The sequence below is a fragment of the Diadema antillarum genome, unplaced genomic scaffold (assembly GCF_040938485.1).
Source record: "Diadema antillarum isolate AM-2024a unplaced genomic scaffold, OU_Dant_1.0 scf00000125, whole genome shotgun sequence".
Classification (NCBI taxonomy): domain Eukaryota; kingdom Metazoa; phylum Echinodermata; class Echinoidea; order Diadematoida; family Diadematidae; genus Diadema; species Diadema antillarum.
Genome location: NW_027271014.1, coordinates 1588718 through 1615718, shown reverse-complemented (window position 1 = coordinate 1615718; position 27001 = coordinate 1588718). Strand labels below are relative to the sequence as shown.

General features: G+C 39.2%; 2 protein-coding genes across 3 annotated transcripts in view; both read right to left on the bottom strand.

Annotated features, from left to right (window-relative positions):
• Window positions 1-27001, bottom strand: part of LOC139720274 (uncharacterized) — a 162810-nt gene that overhangs the window by 32087 nt on the left and 103722 nt on the right. The gene's annotated exons all lie outside the window — the stretch shown is intronic.
• On the bottom strand, window positions 12272-26171 carry LOC139720245 (uncharacterized). Of its 2 annotated transcripts, XM_071631610.1 has the most exons (5): window positions 26088-26171; window positions 23711-23790; window positions 22873-22992; window positions 13313-13522; window positions 12272-12741 (listed from the first exon to the last, which is right to left on the bottom strand). In XM_071631610.1, the coding sequence occupies exons 2-5, from the start codon at window positions 23784-23786 to the stop codon at window positions 12329-12331; spliced, it is 819 nt and encodes a 272-aa protein (XP_071487711.1). In that variant the 5' UTR covers window positions 23787-23790; window positions 26088-26171; the 3' UTR covers window positions 12272-12328. The 2 variants fall into 2 exon arrangements, with proteins under 2 accessions (XP_071487711.1, XP_071487709.1); XM_071631608.1 differs by lacking the exon at window positions 26088-26171 and having other exon boundaries at window positions 23711-24045.

The window sequence follows — 27001 nt, the reverse complement described above, 5'->3', positions numbered from 1 at the left end:
TGGATAACCGGAGTGACCAAGCTTGCCAAGTCGATAAAGCACAGTTGTGTCACATGCAGAAAGATGGAGTGTAAGTTGGAGTCTCAACTGATGGCCGATTTACCAGAGCTACGCACAGCAACGTTCACACCACCTTTTCACTACACGGCGTGTGATTATTTTGGGCCGTACAACGTTAAGGTCGGGAGAAATAAGGTAGCGAAGCGATACGGAGTGATTTTCACATGTCTCAATACGCGAGCTGTACATCTAGATGTAGCTGTCGATAGTTCTACCATGGAGTTCATTCAAGTGCTTCGGAGATTTTTCGCCTTCAGAGGTCAGCCCAAGGTCATAGTGAGCGACAACGGTACACAGTTCGTCGGCACAGAACGAGAGTTACGCGAGATGGTGAAAGGTTGGGATGACGTGCAGTTGAAGGAGTACTGTGCTGATCGCAGAGTGGAATGGAAATTCACAACGCCCTATGCCCCGCATCAGAATGGAAGCGCTGAAGCTCTCGTGAAAAGTTGTAAATATGCGCTTAAGAAAGCAATAGGCAGTCAAGTTCTGTCCCCCTCTGAGTTGTACACATGTTTTGTTGAAGTAGCAAATCTGGTAAACCAGCGTCCGATCGGCAGGGCGCCCAATGATCCAGATGACGGTAGTTACCTATGTCCAAACGATGTTTTGTTAGGTCGCGCATCGAGTAGAGTGTCGCAAGGTCCGTTCAGGGAGACGAGGAACCCCCGACACCGTGTCGAATTCGTCCAGCGCATTGTCGATGCATTTTGGAAAGGGTGGAATCGAGATGTTTTTCCGCTACTGGTGCCTCGAAGGAGGTGGAATGTGGAACGACGAAACGTTCGCGTTGATGACGTTGTAGTGGTATCAGATCCTAATGCTCTGCGCGGAAAGTGGACCTCAGGTAGAATCGTGCATGTATATCCGGGATCTGATGGCCGAGTAAGGAATGTGAAGGTGAAAACCGCTAGGTCAGACTATAAGAGGCCGATAAGTAAAGTAGTAGTAGTTTACCCAGCAGAAGGTTATGACGACTGAAAGTTATCTCACATCAAGCTTTAAGTGAGGTCACATGTAATGTCAACTATATATGTCAAGTTCAGTTTAACAATATGTATATGTCAAGTATTGATGAGAGTAGCAGTATTCAAGTGTCTGGTAAAACTTAATTGTCAATGATTTTTCATATTTTTGGAATGAGGTAAACCCCTCATGGGGGGGGGGGAGGTATGTTTCATTGAGCAAAGACGGAAAATGAAAATTTTTGTTGACTTTAAGGACACCACATGTGTGTGCATTTAGAGATACCTTACCATTGAAGTTAGCTGCTGAAAGTACGGCAGAGAGCTAACACGTTTTTGCAGCATCCGGTTTGGTCCGCAGAGACAAGAGTTTGACTTGTGGTCCTGAATTACGCATTAGAGAGGGCTACACCGAGCTTACAGTTACTGATGCATTCCGTCATAGAAGTGAGTTTCATATTTTTGGTTCATATATATCAAATAATTATTGTGTGTGCTGAAAATGAGCCTCAGAGTTTGTTGGTAAAAGAGCAAAGAGGTTGTTCAATAGTCACATGTTATAACGCATACGGTACGGTGCGTACCGTGTGTAGAGGCAGTAAAGTGAATTCAGTAGACGCGTATGTAGTCTGGGTACAGTGCGCTCGATAGAGGTTGTCGTATTAATTGGACAAGTTGCATACTCCATGAATGAAATTGTTTAATGTCTGGATGTATGAAAGGTTAGTTTAAGAGTGAAAATATGAGTCATAGACACATCAAATGAGCAAAGGGTTTAAATGGGTCTGAAGTCAAGATTAGATTTATATCAAGGTCGGGTCGCATTACTCGAACAAGGTTCTCAAAAGAAATAACGAGCATGAGGCAAGGTTTATTTGAAGAAATGGTACATCATTTAATAATGAACAACGCAAATGCAAATTCCATACATATTTCTTATTTGAGGAATTTGAGCATTAGCTTTATAAAGGTTGTAAATCAATTCGGAAGTTGATTGATTGTATACACAAACAGCAACAATAATATGAATGAGTTGAGTGTATTGAATAAGACTGACAAGTGTTACATGCCAGTTTATATTGCACTTAATACTCATATGTAATGTATGTAAGGAGGTTACATGGAAAAATACATGTAGGTGTATTTGATTAGAATTAATACACGATTATATAAATAGGTTTGCTGTTGAAATGCAGTTGAAATTACTAGGGGACGAACAACATCTGGAAGTGAGTTCAATGCAATACATATGCAAGTTAGTATTTTTTGTGTTCTATCCAAAACTAGAGTCATTGTTGGTATTATGCACACACAATTGAGAAAGGCATTTTCAGGCAACAGTTTATGATTCAGAGTATGTACATGAATAGTAGAGTGCCATTCAGAGATTTTATGCATGGTTAAGCCCTGTGACAATTGTGAAGGGGTATGTTGATGGGCAACTCATTTATACATGTACTAAGGACGCTTTCCTTTTTCTTATTCATATTTTTGCAGATTGAATAAAATGTGCAAGCAACGCCAGTCGGGCTTATGTAGACTGGATATGCACTTATGCAATACATGCGGAGTGTATTAGGCCGAATTCTTTGGAGCTACCGTGATCCAATTTGGTTAAGCGGTCACAGAGAAATGTGCATTGTTGTAAAGCACGTCATGAATTGGATTCTTCCGAGTTTAGCACTTCGATGATCTTGTGTGTTAATAATAGACAGAACTTGGACAGAAGAGATTGCCGACATCCTCTATAAAATTCCGTATTTCTCTTTGACCACTGAAGCAAATCGAATGGGGTTTTCTGTAAGATGTGGGCAATGAGTTATAATTTCATACCCTGAATTTGTATTTAGATTGATTAATCATTTTGACAGATATCATTGCGGAGGGCCCCGTTGTAATTTTTTTGGGGGGACATACTGTACTGTGTATGCAATAAAATGTGTACCGGTGGCACAGGTAAGCATTGAACCTAATTATCATCATCCGTTTTACTCTCGTCCGTGCGTCATCTATTCAACGATCTGTCACATTTTGAAGATTCCCTGTAGTTCAAGGGACTGATTCCGCATTTCAAATTAATCGCCATGAACCATCATTCTGCTGGCGATGTTTCAGTCTAATATGATAGGACAGCTCGTCACAAACTCTTACACGAAACTTCATAGACGCACAAGTCTCTAATAGTAGATTGCTTACCCTCTTTTACTGACGGTGTCCTTTGCTCATTGTGGAAAGATACGCTTGGGTCCTTTTCGGGGTAGATATCGCATTGGTCTTTTTCGATGCACAAATCTATTAGACCCACAAACGAATAAAAAAAAAATAACTGAAATGAGTGGATTTGGCAAAATTATTGCTATAGCAATCATAGAATATTGGTCATTTGACATGTTTAAACACAACATAAATGCTCCACCGGATTTGCAGAACCTGGTAGGAAGCATCGATCCTTCTCGTGTTGTCATACAAACTTAAGAGAAGTAAATGTCAGTGTGCATTGTAGCGCACATAGACACAAACAAAGAAACACACAGACAGACAAACATACAGTATATACTTACTTAGTTTATAAATGTATCATACCTGCAACGTCTTGTCGATCACATCTTCCAGCAGCTTTTCGAAGTCGACATCTAATTGCGTAGTTGCTGCATTCTTGGCTCGACACCCAATCTTCCAGCAGCTTGTCTGTTCTAAACAACCATTCTAAGTTCTCCTTGTTTCTGGCATCTATGTCTTCTTGCTTCATGCGGATTTCTCGACTTTGCGACTCGAAGTGTCGCTTGGTTATTGTCAGGGCCATTGACTCAATGTCCTTCTTATCCAGCGGCTTTTTGTTCTTTTCTGAAACTGAATTCAGAGAAAATGTAAATCACATCAATTTTCCGATCTTCTTTCAGTTCTCCTCTCAATGGCTTACCAAACAGCGGGTGATACTACATTCAATGTTCTTCTTCACCACAGGAAGTAACCTTATGAGTTGATTTTTAGTCCATTCAGATTTCCATTTCTCGTGTGGACATTCATCAAATGTCTATAGATACCACTGAAATTATCTTTGGACTAAGTGTAGGCCTACATTTTATGACAAGTCACGGTGGGCTTGTGCCTCACTATTCACACAATACACAAGTCACAGAAAGGTTTGATCCGTCTGTCGTTTTCTGTGTCTATGTCTGTCGTGTCATGTAAGATTAACAAAAACGAAAAACATCTTTAGGGACACAAAATAAACCCGCATTCTACCAACGCACTGCTTTGAAAAGCACCTACAGCAATTAAAGATCGCTCAGCTGAGAGACAGAAGAGCGCTATCGCATTTACAGATCTTGAGCAAAAGTAAAAATATAGTAATCAATTTCCTTAGAATTCAAATCTTGTTTGTTCATAAGTTTGGAGATAAATAACCCTCGTTCCAAATAAACATTGAACAAAATTATTGTTCCATTGTTATGAGGGTGTGCCAGAAAAAACAAACAACAACAACAGCAACAACAACAACAACAACAACAACAGAATAATGGATGCCTCTTGCTTCACTAAGTGTCCTCTCTGGTTTATGTCTCTCATTTTCGTGCGTGTCATTTCTAATGTACTTATTTATTGTTTGTTGGATTGATCGCCAACATCAAAATATCACAGATACATTTCCAGATCATTCAAGTTATAATATGGTGAGGAAACATGCATTCCTGTCATAAGAAGATAATGTTGATACAGAGACCCACTTCGGAATGGACTCTACAATAATGAAATTAATACAGTTCGTTACTATGTCAGCACGTTAACGAAATTTCAGCTTCACAAAATGGATATGATTTACCAATAACATAAAGCTTCTGCAGAACTAAGTTTGTCGCCCCTTGCAACTACAGGCTTTCCACATTATGATTGGCTCGAAGGATAAAGGAACTGTAGTCATGGTATGGTACTGACGTTTGTGCTTACTTCCTAACCTTTCTTTCTCGTATCAAACCAAAACAGAGCTTCATCAAATAGTTACTATCATCTATATTGGTTTGTAAGAAAGTCTCTAAAGTGCTTTATACATCTCATTGTGATTTTCAACCCGTTCATGGCATTTCCTAATGTCACATGACCCCAGTGGAGAGGTATTTGCCACGATTTGCACTTTTGGAAAATGAGTTCTTACTTTGGAAAAACGTCTTTGCCTCTTCCTTACAACCAGCTTTTTCCACAGCCAGACAAAAAGCCACCTTGACTTTGAAAGCTTTGCCCCCTTCGGCTGCCATCTCTTGTAGTTTTATGCCTTCCTCTACACTCGTCGTCTCCGTCCCCACACAAGTCTCTATGTAACGATCTGCCCACTCTTTCAGCTTCATAGAACACTTCTCCACCAACGCTCTTGTATTCACTGCTTCTAGATCCACTTGGGGTTTGATGTTTAGTTGCTTCAGCAGCGCCTTCACTCGTTTGGTCTGTTTGGCGACACACCACAAAACATGACTGATGTCGTCATAAGAAAGCTCGTCATTCTTCTGGCGATACTCTGAAAAACAAATATTTAGGAGGAAGTTCATCTTAAATAGTGTAAGAAAAAGGACGAACATAGTGTTTTGTCACAGTACAAGCGTTTACTGGAGCGGAGACGATTTGACCCCAAAAAGGGGGCATCGAGACACAGATAAAGAAACATAGTAATATATCTAGAAAGAACAATTTAGTGAGACCCAATTTGGTCTAAGCGCTCACCGCAGTGTCACCAATCAACCTTTCAGACTTCGTAACTTCCAGAAAAGAATAAAGCAAACGGGAGGCTGAAGTACTTGGGGGCCTTGGGGTATACCGTCCCTTTGTGTATTATTTTACACTGGCAACAAAACGTGACGACCTGTAGACTAATAGATACAGGAAGAATCATCACATTTACATGATGCTGTCAAAAAAAAAATCAGACTGTGAATTCTGGTCCCTAAGTTGGTCCGGCTCCAAGTTGGCCACCCTTCGTTCTGCCACAATAAAAAAAGCAAAAAACAAAAAAAACCAAAACAGCAACAGCTGTAGCGTTTACTTCTTAACTCTATTCCCACCGGCGTTCTCATCGACGTTTCGCGTGATTATTCCGCAACGCGTGACGCTCTCGCAGCGACAGTTTATCACTTTTTCTTTCAAGTATCGCGCAACATTTGAAACCGAATTTCTTGCTCCCGGGCATACCCTTTAGAAGCCAAACCCTTTTGAAAAAAAATGTCAAACCAAAATTGCTCAAAGACATGATTTTGTGTACAAATCCAATGTAAATTGTGTTTTTGTAATTAATGCATATAAAATGAATATTTCTATTTCGATGGATGATTATGATTTATTTCACCCTGATTATGCTTTAAAAAAGTTTTTGCGACTAATTCTGACGAAAAACAAAAACAAAAACAAAAACAAAAAGTAAAAAAAACAAAGACATTCACTAGAAATTCAATAAACAATAAAACACATAAGAAATGATTATTAAGCCGAATTTTTGCTTCAATATTATTGTTGAGAATATTGAAAAGAATATGTCCACCAAAAATTAGAAGTCTTGAAGCTTTATGTTTTGATTTCTAGGCAATAAAAATATTTTTGTATAAATTAGCATTAAGTAATTAATATAGGATACATACATTAGAATTTGAAAAATCTAACTCTACAGTCTAGTCGAATACATTGACCTCTACCTTTGTGCACATTTTTGCGAGGATGGCGCGATCCACGACTGAGATCTGAAGGGGGAACAAAAAGCTCCCCCCTGCAATCCCTCCCCCCACCCACCCCCCGTGGTTCCAAGTCCCTCAAAAAACCCGGTGGGATTAGAGTTAATGCCCATCTTACTTTAATATGCAGACCATTTCATAAAAGAGGATTTCTCTCTTTCTTTCTCTCTCTCTCTCTCCTTATTTATTTCTCTATCTGCATATCTATCTATCTATATATCTATCTATCTATCTCTTTCACGAGTTTTGGGTGATCTGGGTGAACCCAAGTTTGGTATGGTGCCCATTTATACAAATGTGCCTGATATCATCCTAACCATTACACCTTCCAATTTGTTGGAAAATGTAACCATGTATATCTAAAAAAAAAAGGTGAAATGTGATGATTGGGTTCAAAATTTGGTCCCCACTCCACTAGACCCCGATATGGCACCTGGATCCGTCGTTTATAGGAGAATATAAATGAAAATACTGTCACCAACGTATTTTCTCGAAGCATTACTTAGCTCCATCACGCCTAAAGAAGAAGATTATGTTAAGAGTCCTGATTCCAATGCTTCGGTGTCCCTTTCTAGTTTATTGTAGGCCTACCAATGCATTTTAACAAAGTGACATCCTCTCACCCTAGGGATATCACCTGGCAGTATGTTGAAAATCCGTAATTGCAATACCAAGAAGATTCTGAAAATGTAGCTTCATACGCACGACACACTTTGCACGACGAACGAAAATGATCCCAAGAGCTCGAAAGATGAAGTGCGCTTTGATGGATACGATATCAAAAAAAAAAACAATGAATAAATGAAAATAACAACGAAAGGGTCAGACGATACCAAATAATTTAGGCCTAATTAATCACATACGCCTAACACACACGCACACCACACATAAACGCGTGCGCGCATGCATTCACAAACACTAGGCCCATTCACAAACACACACCCACAAGGTCATACTAATCTTACTAACCTTCTACCCGCTCCGCCTGCAAGGTACTGCTAGTAAATATGTATGTACTGAGCTGCTTCCTCTGACTTCCCTCTTCAGTCTTCTCTTTCCATCTACACAAGCCGTTATAGATTTCTCTGGATGATAACACCAACTGCCAGTCATTACCAAGTCCCTTCTGGACACGGACGAACTGGGTAGTGTCTTTAAGTGGTGTTACCGAAATACAGTCATCTCCCAGTTCCTTCTCGTCAATGAGAAACTGTCTAAGGGCCTCAGCGAGTTCGTTGTAATTATCTGTGTGGTTGCTCATCTCCCACAGCTCAATGTAGGAAATTGGTCCTGTGAACGAGAAATACAAATCAGCTTTTGACATTTTCAGAATCAATTAAGTGCTTGAAAACAGGTAACTGTCTTTCACAGCGAAGTCGTGTTAAACGACAATCATTCTGCATCGATATCAACCATCCATTGCACATTAAAAGAGGCTAACCTTTTTTTTTTTTTTTTTTTTTAGTTATTGTTTAATACCGTATCTATCCGGACAGACCGATCAATTAGGATGTAAGATTACTGTTGACTGTGCAATCACCTTCGCTGGATACTAATCGGAAGAATTTAGGGATAATGATATCACTGAAATGTATGAGAGGAAATTGTCACAAGAGGGTAAATCTCAGCGACTTCGTAAGAGACTAAATTAGCTATACAATCAGTTATAAGCACTTGGTAATCATGTAAACGGACAGTAAGGAAAAGGATAAGGGTACCCGTTACTCGTCATGAAGAGCACATTAACAATTAAAGTCAAAGAATACAAGAAACTGCGACGCTAATTTAAAAAAACCCATCTTATGTCAAACAAGTAATAAGTGCTATGGTATTGCATCATGTTCACTTACCAGAGTAATTTGACAGGCTGATTTTCTGCTTCAGCTTTTGCTTCCCTAAAAACGAAAATGCGTAAAAGTGTAAAATCACGCACCACATTGTTTCCGTAATGGGTCTATACACATGACGATATTAGGCATTATAGACCAGGTACTGAAGGGCTATAACCATGCAATGGATATATTTGGGAATGCCTGGAAAACATTTTCCCTGATCTTGTATGTACACACATGTTGCAGAAGAATCTTGACTACAGTCAATGAAGTCAAACCATCACCGAATGAGCGTACCCTTTGATTTACAATATTTGGTCTTTCGTGACTTACTTGTGCTTTTTTAAATCGTGGTTTTCGAACGCTCCTCAGTATGAGCAGCGATTGAAAATTGATTCATTTGGGCCAACTTTCTCTCCCCACTATAGTCTGAGTCTTTACCTTTTTCTGAACTATGGAGTATCGCAATACTTTCGTCCCTTTGCTGAACTATCGCAATACTTTCGTCCCTTAGCCGCTAGAAAGTGTTATTGAAATAACACGTATCTTTTTTTTTACGTGAATATAAAAAATGAACGTTTGTGATAATCATATTTTTTTCTCGGACGGAGAGATCACCTATATTACAAAGGCACCGACAACACGAATAAAATGTTTTCAGCAATACCATGCAATGAGGGATCCAGGGGGAACGTACCGGGCGCGCGCAAGGCGCCCCCTCTTCATGGAATTCCTGAATCCGCCCCTTCCACGTCGAAAACTCTTTTAACAGAGCCTACATCCATACAATGAGTCCGAGATATACGTGGTAATACCAACAGGATCGCATGAGACTGTCGGCGATTATAATCATCATGTGAATATGTCTCTTTGTATAACATGCAAGAGCACTTACATGCTGTAGCTCATATACGTGAAACCTCTTTTTCTTCTCTAAATCTGATTATATCTGTCTCTCTCTTTCTATAGTTTCTTGTCGTTTCCATCCCGTAAAGTGCCATCATGGAAATGGCGTTCTTATTGATATGCATTGCCGACTACATTACAAAAAAAAGAAGAAAAAACAGTGAGGTGGTAGAGTTGTCACTTACGTTTTTTGCAGCGCCAGCAGAAAACGACAACCGAAAGAAAGATTGCAACGATAGCTGCAAAGATAACACCAACAATGAGTCCTGTAAATGAAAAACAAAAAAGAACATCACTGATAAAGTAGGACAAGAAGATATTATGCATTATGTCCCAATAGAAAAAAATTCAAAAAAAAAAATTGCAGTGACAATTTCCAACATAATTAAACTGCCTGAATGATGTTTCAGGGTTTAAAAGGATAACAGCTGAGCTATTATTCAGAAAATCCCATTCAATTTAAATAAGTGGTCAGAGAGAAATGTGGATCGTTGTAAATAATGTCATGGGTCTGATTCCTCCAAGTTTAGCACTTGGTTGTTTTTGGAACTGCATAACGTGTGAACACAATGGACAAAACTTGGAGGGAAGGGATTCCTGACATTCTCTACAAAAAGCCTCATTTCTCTTTGACCAGTGAAGCAAATCATATGGGGTTTCCTGTAAGGTAAGGTCATAAGTTATAGTTACATTCCGTAAAACTGTGTGTGGATTGATACACTATTATTAAAGTTACAATTTATTGCGAAGGGTACCTTTTTTGTTTTCGTTCTTGTTTTTGTTTTTGTTTTGTTTTGTTTTGTTTTGTTTGTTGTTGTTGTTGTTGTTTTTTTTTTTTTTTTTTTTTTTGGGGGGGGGGTTCATACGATAGTAAGGTAATACAAGGGGCGGAGCCTTTTGCACTGTCAGTTACATTAAATTGCTATTATACGTGCACTAACGTCCATTACATGTATATGGCGCTACATCAAATAATGCATGAAGTAAAAAGAAACGTCCTTTCTGCTGTTCAAGTTTTCGGCATCACCACCCTAATATTTAAATTCAATGTTTCCACGATATCAATGTTTTCATGATGATCCTACTAGGTGGTCTAATGAGTTTCATCTAGCCCTTTTGAGAACCTTATTAGCTCAGAATACATTTATATACACCGGTCCTACATCTTGGAATTCATTGAGTTCTGAAATGTAAAAAAACAAAACAAAACAAAACAAAACAAAACAAAACAAAACAAAAAATGTCATACTATTTTAAGCGTAATCTGAAACCTTTTTGTTAAATTCTGGCTGAGATATTTATTTTCATAACTTATATAGGTTACAGCAAACATAAGGTTCATTATCAGTTATTGAGTTCATCTTTACACAATAAAAAAAGGCATTATAAAGTAATGAAGTGCGGCTTTTTATATCCATAATTTTTCAACAATTGCGTGCAGTCACTAGCTGTCCGAAATACTTCCCCAATTCCCTCTTCCGTTTCTCTTGTTCAGCGTGTAGGCATTCTCTCTCTCTCTCTCTCTCTCTCTCTCTCTCTTTCTTTCCCTTATTTCCATAATTTTGTTTTTGCTATATTCCTATTAACCGTATCCCCCTCAGTCTAGTCATGTCATGTTTTTGTATCTTCGTTGTTTGTTTTATTTTGTCTCATCTTTTTCATTGTGCATTATGTATTTGTAATTACAATAAGTAATTTTGAAGATATTTTACAGTGGTCCACAATCTACAACCAATACTTTTTCGAGGACTTCTAAGTTCTCTTTTTTTTCCCCTTGAAACAAAACTCTGTAATTCCAGTATGTGTACATATCTTTATCAGTTTGATGATTACCACTTATTGTCGTACTTTGCAATGTATAAATGTTTATTATTGTATTTTTGATTTGCTTTCTGTTATGTTTTGCTGAAAGAAAAAAAAATGAGAATGAAATAAATGAAATGAGATGAAGCTATTGTGGATTGTAAACTGCAAACTACTGCGCACTTACGATTTATCGGAAAATTAATTGGCGTAGGGTAAACATAGATCGACCAGCAAATTATATTAGAACCAGCATATTTGAAAGAGATCTGTATAAATCTATGCAAGACCCACAGTCCATGATATTTGTTTCATCTTCATTTTTCCAAGTATTCTATCGTATAATCTCTCCCTCGATAGCTTATTGTCTTTCTCAAAGCGGACTTTCAGCATGAATTGTAGTTGTTTTCTTTTCATTTTTTTTAGTTTTCAGCCTACTTTTTAATTTGTTTAGATTTTTGGGCCTAATAAATACAATATATGTTTGTGATTTAGGCCCCTCAACATCATACACATAGGCCCTACTTTTGTTTTAAGGCTATTTCGTATATTGTTGCTAACGTATACTGTTGTTACTACATGGTTTCGATTGTCTTTGACATTGTAGCAATCATTGGAAATTACTTATGTCTGTAACTTCGCCCTTTGTAAACACAAAGTTTCAATCTTTAGTCTCAGGAGAGCGGCGTGATTCTGTTTCTTCTTGCACTCCAGAGAGTATAATTGTTACATACGTCTACACTAGTTTGTATGGAACATGATCACTTTCTCTTCAAATTATGAGTAACTAATTAGAAATCAATTATAAGAAAAGAAGAACACATTTATCTGAATAACCAAAGGAATGCATTGTGATAAAGAAATTGAAAAATCTCGTCAATATTCAAGTTCCTGAACAAGGTTCAAAGTTCCCTACTCATGCCTGTTTTAAACTAGTAAAGGTCGATTTTAAATGTTTACACTTCTGAACGTAGACAGGTCTACCATTTATATCCAGGTACTGACAATCATTCTCGTTGGAAAGTAAAATAATACAACATGAACGACATAGTCAAGGTCTAATCAAGTAAAAAAAAAATGATTGAATACCAATACTGATTCCTTTCGGTTGATTGATCGGCGATTTCGTCGACGCGACTGCGACTGCCGAGATAGGGATTGGAGTCGGAATGATTACAGATATCCGCTTCACTTCGGAGTGGGTGGACTTTATTTCAGCCACGCAGGCAAATGTTCCGGTCAAATCTGGCGTTACCGTTACGGTGGCATAGATGTTCTGTGTTCCATTATTGTTGCTTGCAGTCACAAGATTTTGCTTTTGATTCACTCCATTGTGAAGCCAGTATATGTTGATCAGCTCCTGCTGCACGTTAACGGCCTGACATTGCAGTGTTGTACCTTTTCCGTTGTAACTAATGGAACAGTCTGAACCCGAACATTTATCGACCGTGAGGAAATCCGGGTCTGGAATGAAATCCAAAACAAACACACTCTTGGTACCATCAGCTAGCCCTAAGAACATGCAAGTAGCATACTGTAAACACTCACGTCATCAATAATATTATGCCAGCGTTACAAGAATCAACTACGTCATAAGAGGTGTAATAAACTTCTAACGGTATTTCTTGTTAAGTCTCTCAGCACCATTATCCTTCAAAATTTTCGTTCGGAAAATGTTTGTACTATAGTTAAGCAAGTCGATTACATCCACTGACACAAATCATATCAAACTCAGGAAGGTAAGGTCTAATTGTTGCAACTTTAGAAATGACGATTATTTTGAATTCGAATCGTCATTTCCACTACTCCGGAAATTAGAATATTATTCAAGCTGCTTGATAGCTAGATGCGATCGACCGAGAGATATAGCCTTGCAAACGAATCATTTTGTATATAAATCTTTTCAAGAATACCCTAATGGTTGCCACCTTCATCTTTACAGCCCAGACATAAATTACAAAGTAAGGATATAGCCACTATTTGCATGCATTGATGCATTGCATCTTTATTCAAATTTTATACAATACGAACAAACCTGTGACAGACACATCCGTATAGTTTTGAATAAGGTTGTTCCTGACATCAGCCACTCTGCAGTAATATCGCCCAGCGTTTTCGTTATTGACTGCGTGGATGATCAGCGAGTAATTTGAGTCGATCGTCATCTCTCCACTACGGTAACGGCTACCATCGGTCACATTCCGATACAAACTAACCAAAAGGGTGACAGAATTTGGAGTAGGTTCTGGAGGCAAGGTCAGGCAAGAGACAAGAGAAAATGAAGGAAAGACGCTCATACTGCGCCATTGATGATTTCACTTCTACTTACATTTATGAGCACATTAAATGCAACAGTAGGCACAAACAGGGAAACTTGTGTCGGAGGAAGGACATACCTTGTTTTTCTAGAGAGTCGTGTTTTTAGGGAATAGCTTTTAATCATAACCGAAGAAGTATAGTCCTGTAGAATACGTGCAGTGATGGACAATTTTACTGTCCTAACAATTGTTTTAGCGGGGTCTAGGACTTGTCCCCCGGAGGACAACTCCCCCGGGGACTACTCCCACCTGACAACTCCCCCGGAGGACGTCTCCCCCGGAGGACTACTCCCCCGGAGGATGTCTCCCCCGGAGGACGACTCCCCCGGAGGACGACTCCCCCGGGGGACAACTGCCCCGGGGGACAACTCCCCCGGAGGACAACTCCCCCGGAGGACAACTCCCCCGGGGGACAACTCCCCCGGAGGACAACTCCCCCGGGGGACCACTCCCCCGGAGGACCACTCCCCCGGGGGACCACTCCCCTGGGGGACAACTCACCCGGGGGACAACTCCCCCGGAGGACAACTCCCCCGGAGGACAACTCCCCCGGCGACGTCTCCTGGGGGACAATCCCATACTGAACAGAGATTTTTGTGTGTGTGTGTGTGTGTCCTAGAAATTAGAATTAAATTCATCTGTGTAAAAACAGTATTCTTTTTAAATTAAAGTTGGCGTTACCTAAGACACGTCCATCTTTATAACAGTTTTTGAAATCTCAGCAAAAAGTTTTTACTATTGTACACGCTACGTGTAATGTCGAAAAAAGTAGAAACGCAGGTCCATTTTATCACTGAAAATTGGTCAAGAGATAAACACATTGACGGATACACGCTTTTGAGGGGAGATTTCATTCCTTAGCATGTACCTGTTATTTTTCATTATTTTATAATATTTTAAGAAGTCCATTCTTTGATGATTTTCTTTTTCTTTTTGCAATTCATGATTATGATAAGGAATATGTTAAATGAAAGAAAGATATCATTCAGAGGGGTGAAGGCTCAAGTTTTTGAGTTTCTTCAGTTTGTCTCCCTCTACAAAGGAATATGTTGTTAGAAATACCCTTTTAATGGGGTTATGATTTTTATCTTAGATTCTTATGATAGTTACTATCCTATATGTCACTGTCAGTAATTTCATTGTGCAATTTTCGTTTGTTATGTTGACTGTGAATTTATCTGAACATCATTACAATTCTTAATGTCGGAGAAATAATTGACAGAAAAAAATATGAATATTCTGTTCCTGAAAAGACTTGAACGTGTAAAAAGGTAATATCTTCCAACCGGCATTAGGCACTATAATGCAGAAGCAGTATTAGCACTGGTTGCACAGTTACCATGCATCCTGAATGCACCAGCCACATACCGGTATCTGCATGACACACGTATAACATAACCCTTGCTGTACTATTGTTGGTAGAAAACACCAGATTGATAGCTAGAACTTGTTATTAAGAGTATGGTAGTCAATACTACTTGAAAAAATACAGAAAAAATGCAAAAAATGGCAGTTGGGGTAGGGTTAAAAGGCAAGGAAATTTTATGCCTAAATATGGGCAAAAGGTTAGTATCATGTGGAAGATTAGGTTTTACACTAAAATTATCATTATAATCCATTTCCTTGACCCCCAAAACATGGGGTTAGACACCAAAACCATCACAATTGATCAAAAAATAGCCGAGTTATAACCAGAAATGTCTTTTTAAAGCCGAAACGGCGACCAGCTTTTCGGCCGGGGCACCCTGGATTTCGCATTTTTCGTTCTTTTTTTTCAAAAATGGTGTCAGTAGGCACAAAGTCATCAAACTAAGGTGTGATGAGCATGTTCTGAAAATGTCATCCTCTTTAGCCCATCTCTAAGAGATATCAAGGGATGACGACTGTAATATTTAGCCTGTTATTTAGAGAGTTCCTTAGTTGTTTCTTTAATCAGTCAGAATAAGCACACGATCTTGGCAGTAATTTGTTGTATTACAATCATGACGAGTTTGAACAATGCAAATGCTTTAGCGATATCGATTGCATCGGATGCCCAAGGGAAGAAACGGAAACTGGTCAAAAAGTATATGTGCACATTTTGTTAACACGCAGGTGATATGTTGATATGTTTTTATTCTTCTAGGTCTTGGGTGCAAGTAAGGAAGTTTGCTGAGGTAGTACATCTACCTCCGGGGTTTCTCGAGAGGGGTAACTATAGAGCATAGCAACAGCATCATCTCTGTGGGGATTGGTTGGTGGTGCATAGCTAGGCACTAGTCTCTGCGTTCAAACTGTACTAATTTCAAACATTTGGCATCTCCCTTTTTTTAGAAAAGTAAAGTTTCTCTTTTTCACACAGATTTTTTCATTTATCAACTACCACTGAAACTTAATTAATAAGCCATTGTCTTTTTAGGATTATCATGGCAATTATTTGATACGTTGTTCACACAATATACTTGTCCTATTTGAGTAATAATGGAAATACGTCTTGTATGGGCGTGTTTGACTTGCCATATCTTATATCTTACATTCAACTTTACTACATGTGTAATCATAGCAACACATCTTATAAACACAAACATTACTGATACTTGTAAAGTGAGTAACACTTCACTTCAATATTGAGATATCACGGCTTTGTATGACACATTACAACGCACTCTTATAACGACGTAAGTTCAATCTCGCTCTTCACACTTGGAGGAATACTTGTGATTGTTTTGTAAACTGTACTTTTGTTCACTTTTAGAAATGTGTTATTTTTGTCTTTGAAGAAACGTTAATCATTGTTTCTCTTATAATAATCGACAAAGCTGTTACTTTTGATAAGTTAGATGAAACACTTTTATTGCACTCAAAATGTAACCAACTCTACTCTCCAGATGAATAGTTCAACATCTAAACATTTTATCACAATCCCGTGATCATTGTCAATTCATTTCCCGTCAAACTCCGGTATCTATCCTATAAAATAGATAAGTTTTTACACTGGTCCATATTTTTGACCTGATCTTGTGATACGATATTATCTTGAGTCATCTAGCTTTGTTGCATTAAGGATTGTTTTCCGCTGTACCTCTTCTGATGTCAATTCTGTTTTGACAGGAGCATTTTTCCTTCACATTCCACTATGCAACTTCTTGGAAACTTTGTCTTTGAAACAGCAACTCTTTTCGCTTCGATCAAAGTAATTTTACTGCACTTTTGTTTCTTGGTCAGCTTTGTTTGCACATTCTTTATTACTTTTGGTTTCAGCAGCTGACTAGCTGTTGGCAGGGTGGTCCTTGTCCTCCTCTGCATCAACAATTGTGCAGGACTAGCATCTAGCCCATCGATCGGTGTGTTCCGATAGTCAAGAAATGCCAAACCTGGATCTGTTCCAGGGGCGTCACCAGCTTTTTTTCAAGGGGGGTGCGTTTTGAGACTAAATGTTTACGAGATTTTTTGGACAGACATTTTGAATATAGGAAGCTCTCAATCCCTAGACTTTTACTGTTTTTTTTTTTAGGGAAACCAAGCGGGGAAGGGGCACCGGCGTAGCTAGGATTTCATCTTGGGGGGGGGGGGGGGTTAGTATGCGAGGGAGCGAGCAAGGGTGGGGGGAGGGTGTGGAAGTGCCGGAGGGGGTTGTACCCCCTATAAATGGATTATGGAATGACGGTGTGAAACGACAAATTATACTGGCAGCGATATCAGGAGAATGGCATAACGACTACATGCGAGCGACGGGAGCGAGCGAGCTTGAAAATTTTGACATTTTACAGTCCAAAAACTGCCGTTTTATAGCCATATTTTATTGCTTTGTAAATTAAGGGGGGGGGGGCGCACCGGGCGCAACTGCTGGCAATTACTGGCAGCAACATCAGGTGAATGGCATAATAATTAAATGCGAGCGAGCGAAGAGAGCGAGCTTGAAAAATTTGACATTTTACAGTCCAAAAACTGCCATTTGGAGCCATACTTTTTCGCTTTGGAAATAAAGGAGGGGTGGGGGCGCAACGGGCCCAACTGCCGGTAATTACTGGTAGTAACATCAGGAGAATTGCATAACAATTAAATGCGAGCGAGCGAGCGAGCGAGCTTGAAATTTTTGACATTTTACAGTCCAAAAACTGCCATTTGTAGCCATATTTATTTACTTTGGAAATTAAGGGGGGCACACCGGGCGCAACTGCTGGCAATTACTGGTAGCAACATCAGGTGAATGGCATAGCAATTAAATGCGAGCGAAGAGAGCGAGCTTGAAAACTTTGACATTTTACAGTCCAAAAACTGCCATTTTGAGCAATATTTTTTCGCTTTGGAAATAAAGGAGGGGTGGGGGCGCAACGGGCGCAACTGCCGGTAATTACCAGCAGAAACATCAGGAGAATTGCATAACAATTAAATGCGAGCGAACGAGCGAGCGAGCTTGAAAATTGTTGACATTTTACAGTCCCAAAACTGCCATTAGTAGCCATATCATTTTGCTTTGGAAATTAAGGGGGGCACACCGGGCGCAACTGCTGGCAATTACTGGCAGCAACATCAGGTGAATGGCATAACAATGAAGTGCGAGCGAGCGAAGAGAGCGAGCTTGAAAATTTTGACATTTTACAGTCCAAAAACTGCCATTTGGAGCCATATTTTTTAGCTTTGGAAATAAAGGAGGGGGGGGGGGGCGCACCGGGCGCAACTGCCGGCAATTACTGGCAGCAACATCAGGTGAATGGCATAACAATTAAATGCGAGCGAGCGAAGAGAGCGAGCTTTAAAATTTTGACATTTTACAGTAAAAAAAAAACAAACTGCCGTTTGTATAGCTATATTTTTTCGCTTTGGAAATTAAGGGGGGGGGCGCACCAGGCGCAACTGCCGGCAATTACTGGCAGCAACTTTGGAGAATGGCATTACGACTAAATGCGAGCGAGAGGAGCGAGGGAGCTTGAAAATTTTGACATTTTACTGTCCAAAAACTGCTGTTTGCAACAATTTTTTTTTTCGCTTTGGAAATTAAAGAGGGGGGGGGGGGACGCCCGGTGCGCCCCTCCCCCTGGATCCGCCACTGGTAGTCCAGGGTGTGGGTTTATGTTCATGACTGGGGGAGGTATGACCAGCGAGGTGGCGTCGAAGAGTGACCAAGCGGGGAAAGGATGTCCAAAATCTGCACTTTAGAGCATTGTTGTTGTTGTTTTATAGAAAGAAAGAAGAAAGAGAAAAATGGGGCCCTATACAAATAATTTGCCCCAGACAGCACTTAACATAAAACAGACAATATTAATAATCTTAGAAAAATATGAACATTATTAAATATATATGTATGTACCAAGTCTCCACGAGGGAGCTCATATCGTCTCCTCGAGGGAGCTCATATTGTCTCCACAAAGGAGCTCATTAAGTCTCCATGGGGGAGCTCATATTGTCTCCACAAAGGAGCTAGTTAGGTCTCCACGAGGGAGCTCAAATGATATTTATGAATACCTCAAATTCTTTAGAGCATCCCCCTAAACTAATTGTGCGTGTTTGTTTGTGTGTGTGTATTATATACATGGAAAAGTTAGGAATTAGCCCAGGTCAAGTCTTTTTATTGGCAATGCAAGACATTTTTATATAGACTAGTATGTAAAGCAACACTGCAAAATGCAATGATCTAGCTTTGATAAAACGAAGCGTATTAAAGGTACAAAGGTGTACATTCTACATCACATTGCGCAACATTGTAGCGACTCTTCGTTCGGATGTACTGAGTACACTGCGCACATCCTGCTTATATGCACAATGCCAACCAGGAATCGTAATCTTTTGTCGGGTCCGGGCTTTTTGAACAATGTTTCACACTATATACCTATTTAATTATGGTTAAAAGAAATCATAGAAAGATATCTTATTTCTGGATCACCCTTTCATTCAAAAGCAGTTTACTAACACTTGTACTATTTCGGTAATTTTTTTTTTTTTACCAGCGGATTGGGAGGGGGGCGCACCCCCCCCCCCTCCGTAGTTACGCCACTGCTTTTGGGTGAAATAATTGGACAGATTTCTTGATTCTAACAAAAAAAGCAAGAAAATCTTTTCATCGCGGGAAATATGATTATGTGGGGTGGGGCAAATGGTGCGCTTGCCTCTCAATATTTTTATTGTTTTCTTTCAAAAGCAAGAAAATCTTCTCATTTCGGGAATTATTAATTATGGGGGGGGGGGGCAAAACTAAAATATGCTTGCCCTTCCATTTTTTTTCTCTTTTTTTAATGAGGCTAAGGCTCGCTCTTGGGCTGGCAATATGGATTGGTCAGAAGTAACGTACATAGACCCTACATACTTGTAAGTAGCACACATACATGCAAACGTGTATAAGTGGTCCGTATCGTACGGATGTACAGTATACATCGATAAATAGTAAACACTGTAGAATACTAATAGATATGTATAAAATCAGTGCTGCCAGAACCAGGGGTGCGAATTGTTTTTGCCGACGATTTTCTTGTGTGTGTGTGTGTCCCTGGTGCAAAATATGAAAAAAAATAGAAAAGAATAATTATTTAGCGTCCGGCGTTGAGGTCGCTCGCAGACTGTTTTTTTTTTTTTTTTTTTTTTTTTTTTTTAAGGATCTGAAGGGGGGTGCGTTCGCACCCAACGCACCCCCCCCCCCCCTGGTGACGCCCATGTGTTCCATCTCTCATTGCATTTTTCATTAGACATTGCGATTTGTACTGTCTTTTCAACTTTCCCATTGCTATGTAGAAAGTGATGAAGACGTGACATGCTTGAATTGGTACTGACAAGCAAACTCTTTGAACTGGTCACTTGTAAACTGTGTACCATTATCTGATACCACAATCTCCGGTATACCATTACGTGCAAAAGCGTTGTTTGCATACTAACTTCAATTACTCTTACGCTAGACATTTTTTTTTGTTTGTTTTCCATGTTCAAACGTTATCAAATAAAACTGTGTGAAACAAAACTTAATTTTCAATTAATTGAAACTCGAATCATCCCATCTTTGTGGTTGAGAGATTTGTGTTGGTCGTGCGGGTGTGCTTTCCCAGGGCTGTTGGAAGATATTACCTTTTTACACGTTCAAGTCTTTTCAGGCACAGAATATTCATATTTTTTCTGTCAATTATTTCTCCGACATTAAGAATATAATGATGTTCAGATAAATTCACAGTCAACGTAACAAACGAAAATTGCACAATAAAGTATTACTGACAGTGACATATAGGATAGTAACTATTATAAGAATCTAAGATGAAAATCATAACCCCATTAAAAGGGTATTTCTAACAACATATTCCTTTGTAGAGGGAGACAAACTGAAGAAACTCAAAAATTTGAGCCTTCACCCCTCTGAATAATATCTTTCTTTCATTTAACATATTCCTTATCATAATCATGAATTGCAAAAAAGAAAAGGAAAATCATCAAAGAATGGACTTCTTAAAATATTATAAAATAATGAAGAATAACAGGTACATGCTAAGGAATGAACTCTCCCCTCAAAAGCGTGTTTCCGTCAATGTGTTTATCTCTTGACCAACTTTCAGTGATAAAATGGACCTGCGTTTCTACTTTTTCGACTTTACATGTAGCGTGTACAAAAGTAAAAACTTTGTGCTGAGATTTAAAAAACTTTGTTATAAAGATGGACGTGTCTTAGGTAACGTTAACTTTAAAGGGAAGATAAACCCCAAGAGCAATGTGGATTGAGTGAAAGCAGCAACATTAGTAGAACACATCAGTGAAAGTTTGAAGAAAATCGGACAATCGATGCAAAAGTTATGAATTTTTAAAGTTTTGGTGTTGGAACCGCTGGATGAGGAGACTACTAGAGGTTATGACGTATGAGTGGACAACAATACCAAGAAAATATAAAGAAAATTCTACAAAAATCCATTTTCCATGAAAATTACAAATTCCATCAACTTGATATTGACATATGTTAAGGGTAGCAATTATTCCCCCTGCTTTCTGAAAGCGGTTGGTCCATTGCTCTTTCATAATTCTAGAAAAGTGAATTTTTGTTGAATTTCCTTTACATTTTCTTTGTATTGTTGTCCACTCATACGTCATATCCTCTAGTAGTCTCCTCATCCAGCGGTTCCAACACCAAAACTTAAAAAATTCATAACTTTTGCATCGATTGTCCGATTTTCCTCAAACTTTCACTGATGTGTTCTACTAATGTTGCTGCTTTCACTCAATCCACATTGCTCTTTGGGTTTACCTTCCCTTTAATTTAAATTCTGTACAAAAAGAATACTGTTTTTACACAGATGAATTCAATTTTAATTTCTAGGACACGAATAAGAAACATCTCTGTTCAGTTATGGGATTGTCCCCCAGGAGACGTCCCCGGGACAGTTGTCAGGTGGGAGTTGTCCTCCGGGGGAGTTGTCCCCCGGGGGAGTTGTCCCCCGTGGGAGTTGTCCCCCGGGAGAGTTGTCCCCCGGGGGAGTTGCCCCCCGGGGGAGTGGTCCTCCGGGGGAGTGGTCCTCCGGGGGAGTGGTCCCTCGGGGGAGTTGTCCCCCGGGGTAGTTGTCCCCCGGGGGAGTTGTCCCACGGGGGAGTTGTCCCCCGGGGGAGACGTCCTCCGGGGGAGTAGTCCTCCGGGGGAGACGTCCTCCGGGGGAGTGGTCCTCCGGGGGAGCTGTCAGGTGGGAGTAGTCCCCGGGGGACTAGTCCTCCGGGGGAGTTGTCCTGATACGGTTTTAGCGGTTCTGTATTCCTCTGAACCAAATCAATGTTCGATTACATAACAAAAAACAAACAAACAAACAAACAAACAAACAGACATTGGATATCTCCTAAAGATGATTTTGTTTCCGCTCTATAATGATAATGCATAGTCGGCATGTTTTGTACTTGTGAACGGATATAATGTCATCTGCTTCTCTCCCGGCGTTGGTCCAAAAATACAGGTTCATTCTTATTCTTAGAAAAGGAAAAAAAAAAAAAAAACCTTTGATATTGCTCTTCTTTGCTGATGTATGTCTGTTCTTTCCTTGCTGGCTTGCCTTTTTGTTGTTGTTGTTGTTGTTGTTGTTGCAATTTTGTGTGTGCGTGTGTGTGTGTGTGTGTGTGTGTGTGTGTTTTAACCAGACTACAGACAAGTTCGAACTTAATTTTGCTTCACATTTTAACTATGATAGTCGGAGACGAAAAGCATGGTTATTTGAAAAAGCTAAGTTGTGCGTGATAGGAGAATGACATGTGTCTAATTCGCTCTATGGGTGCGTCAAATCGCCAAAATTCTAACAAAGAGCCAAAAATGAATATATTTATAACACTCTTTCTCTCGTACAGTAATCACCTTTGAGCCAGTACACTGCCTGTGGCACTACGGAGAACTGACACTTGAGCTTCCCCGGAAGACCTCTTAACAGAACTGAATGGCGATCAACAACCACGACGTCATCTGGAATCTGACAATCTGTTCAACAATTGAACACAAATGACACAATGAACACATTCCAGTTCAAAGTTTATGTTGTTGTACATTGAAGCCTCCATTAACCCCCCTCCTCCTCAAGTTCAATGAAATCAACTCAGTCCTGGCAACATTCCTTGTGCCATTTAAAAATTTCCTGGAAACTTTCTTGAAGTTGTGATTTTATATTTTGTATCATATTTTTTGGTTGCTTAAGACCCTATTTGACCAACTTTCACCTGGCTTCTCACAAGCTGTCTTATATGGACATCACATTCATTGAGTGCTTTCTTGATTGCTTTGTACGTAAAGGCACGTAACGAGACACTGCGGATCTGACCTTTCACCTGATTGGCTTTAAATGAAACCAAGATGTTATATATCATTGATCCTCTTCAGCGTTATTTTCATACAGAAAATTACTTATAACATTAACCTTTCCAGAGCTAAAGTCATGATTTCGAGAGGAAAAAGTAGTAGAAAATAACCATAATACAGTCCATACTTTTTTGAAACAAACATGTATGACAACAAATTGAATGTAGTGCAAATTACAACAAACAATTCTAATATCGTTATTACTAAAATAAGAAGACAGAGAAGAACACAACGTGATGTGGACAAATGCCTATTCGTCTGATTATGAACCATCGTATTTTCTATCTTCACATTCTTTCTTTCTCAATAGCAATAACTACCTTGTTAGCATTTTGTAACTTACCAATTTTTGTACAGATCACCATAAGACATGCAGTGAAGATAGCAACGGTCCTCCGGTAACCCATTTTGTTAAACATTTTCCTAACGACGAAAAGAAAAAACTCAGGAAAGAATAAATAAATAAAACGACCTTTAAGCCCTATGTATCGGGGCAAAGAAATAATAGCGCACTATGCTTACAAGTGCATTGTTCTATTCAAATATGAAGGGTAGAGTAGACCATCTTATATATGTATAGTAAAGAGGGTGCCAAAGAACTTGGGACATAATGCTAATCCAATGTCTACAGAGGGGTCAATATTCTGGTTAAACAATAACATCTGATTGCCGTTATTTATGTTCATCAATGCTTCTATTTTTTTAGTTCTCTCTCTCGCTCTCTCTTTTTCTTTCTTTCTCTCTCTCTCTCTCTCTCTCTCTCTCTCTCTCGCTTTCCCTCTCCCCTTCAATTCAATCATAACGTTTTACTTTAAGGAGGTTTTGTGCTTCAGCTCCCTTGCCACCCCTTACGAGATATTTATCCGCGTTATAATGTTCCTGGTAATTCCCGTGTTTGGAGTCACTGTATACTTGAATGACATAATTACAACAATTACTAAAGGTATAGGCCTTACCGTGGAGATTAAGGTGATAAGCACCTTGCAAATCACGAAAATTACCAATGTAACAGCGATATTTTGCTCATACATTTTCTCCTCCACATCTATACTACAACATGAAATTTGTATTTGGCAGGCAATACTAGAATTCATGTAAAAATATGTTTACATAAGCCTGAATGATGAATGATTGTTCAAATGACACGAAAACTGCTTTTTCTGTATAATCAATTGACGTCATATTCCAAAGTTACCATGAACTTCATTCAAGTGAATACTGATGCCTCCTTTTATTTCTTAATTTTTATTACTATTTTGAAACAAAATGTTCTATATAGGTGCGGTAATCTAGTCCCATTGACATAAAGATACATTAGGATTTAATAGTCAAACACTAGATGATATCCAGAAGTAGGAGAAAAATTACACTTACAGTAATGATACATATTGTTATTGTCAGTAACCCTTACCTTTCAAAATTAATTTTAGTCGTATTTTTAGGTCATTATTAACTTGAGGCAAGTGAATATGTGATGCATCCGTCTAATGCTTAATCTAAATCACTGTTTTGGAACAAAATGTTCTAGCTGCAGTTATCCACTCCCCTCGTAGTTAATATATGTACTAGATAAGGAAAGAGATGATATCACAACGGAATAGATTTTGACCTATAGGTCAATCTTTATCATGTGGTGCTGCCAATTGGGTGCAACGGTTAATGCTTTAATGTTCTTCCCCATATTTTCTTTTCTTATAAAATGGTCATCGGAGAAATTATAATATTAGGAAACTTGGATACTTAAAAAGTGTGATGAATTCGAATTTAATATGAATCGTAAGTCAGCATGAATATTGGCCTATTAGGCACGTGAATTTATTCAAATGCTCACTCTCTTTCTTTTTTCAGTGTACATATCTGTAATCGCTCACGACCCTAGTCTAGCATAGTTGCTCCGCTATACTGACAATTTCTAAAATCTTCACCCTTTGCGAAAATGTTTTATAAGAGGCCAACGGGCTCAGCGGGGTAAAGGGATCTTGCATCAACACTTATATTACCCCACCACACCCCACCCAAACAAAAAGCCACACATGTAAGTTAATTGTTGTAACCAATAATTCAACCACAAAGTAGTATTTGTCTTGAAAAGCTTGCAAAACTATGTTGGAGGTAATAAAATTGAAATGCTGTTACATCCGTCAGGTGCAGAGTGCATATAAAAGAGACATGTTGCTATATATATATATATATATATATATATATATCTGAGGCTGCATTGATGTGCCTCTTGTTGTTTGTTATGTTCCACTGATTAGACTAGGAAGTTATATACCACAGTGTATTGCTACCTGGTGAGTATGCTAACTTTGTTTGTTTGGAATTCTTGCTACTCACAAAAGGTTATTGTTCAGCATTGCAATAAAAGACGACCAAAAGAAAGGACCTGTTTCCTATGTTCACTTATTTATTTCTTTTTGTAAACAAGACTCCACTGCCGCGATCCATGCTTTGCTGCCATCATGTACACTTATACATGTCCGTGCTGTTCTAAATCAACGAAAGGTATAAAATGGATATTCCGTCATCCCCGCAATGAAGGCTACTACTAGCCCAACGCTTGTGCTCCTTTCCTCTTGGGAGGTTCGTGAAGTGGGGGGTTCTTTACACTAATCAATGTGCTTTTAATACTTATATAAAATACTTTATCATTGGTGGCATCTAGATTTGTGCAGATAAGCAGGCTACTACAAGAATGTGTCTCGTTAGCTTTTACTTACCACACAGTAGATATGTTGAGAAGTGTCGAAAAATGAGCAGCTCCAGCGAATGATAAACACTACCGTTCCTTCACATCAAGAAGCTATTGCACTGTACTATCGCGTGTCTGCTAAACCACGAGGCGCCTACGTGCGAGTTTGCAGTTCATTGTGTGACCTCACTTGAATCGTTCCGCTGTAGTTCCACACAATGGCTGCCAATTACATAGGTTTAGATCGTGATTTTAACATGAAGGTATGATCGACATCAAAATTCGACAGACGAATTGAATAATGTCTCAAACCTGAGGTGACTCACATCAAACATACATACAATTTATTTCCTACCAGTATACATGGGCTTTTCGACACAAACGGGGAATCCCCGCGAATACAGGCCATATTATACATGTACATGGATTTAGCACGAAGACAGTGTGCGAGTGATAAGGTGGCAATGTCACTGGTATAAAGGAGAGTTACGACTGATATCTGGACTTTGGACCCGAAACGGGAGTATACAAAATTGTCTCATACTTGAAAATACAATTAGACCGGGGGCCCAGAAGATTTATTCAGCTGAAAAGGGTCACACTTTTAAATGGTCTCATCGTATAAGGATGTGGCCAAGGGTCAATAAAATGAATTGCTGGCAAGTCACATCCTGTACCGTAAGCCTAGGGACCACAAAAAGGGACCCCGAAAAATGGATTTATTCAGCCGAAGGGGGTCACGGATAAAAGTTGGTGGATATTGTTCCTTTGGGTGTACTTATCATGAAAACAGCAATGCCAGCTATTTTATCCTGTACGGGGCCCCAGACAGTAGCCCCAAAGGGCCTCACAAATATGGTGTTATTCAGCTGTAAAGGGTCACGGCTAATTTCTTTTGCAATGGAAGTAGTTCCCATCAGAGATATCCCAAACACCAATGCC

Excerpts from the sequence above, each read along its gene's own strand:
- LOC139720245 (XM_071631610.1), bottom strand. The coding sequence starts at position 23,786 with ATGTTTAACAAAATGGGTTACCGGAGGACCGTTGCTATCTTCACTGCA. Across the intron at positions 13,523-22,872 it reads GGCAGTGTACTGGCTCAAAG|AACCTACTCCAAATTCTGTC; the intron begins GTGATTACTGTA and ends CCTTGCCTCCAG. Across the intron at positions 12,742-13,312 it reads TACGGATGTGTCTGTCACAG|ACCCGGATTTCCTCACGGTC; the intron begins GTTTGTTCGTAT and ends ATTTCATTCCAG.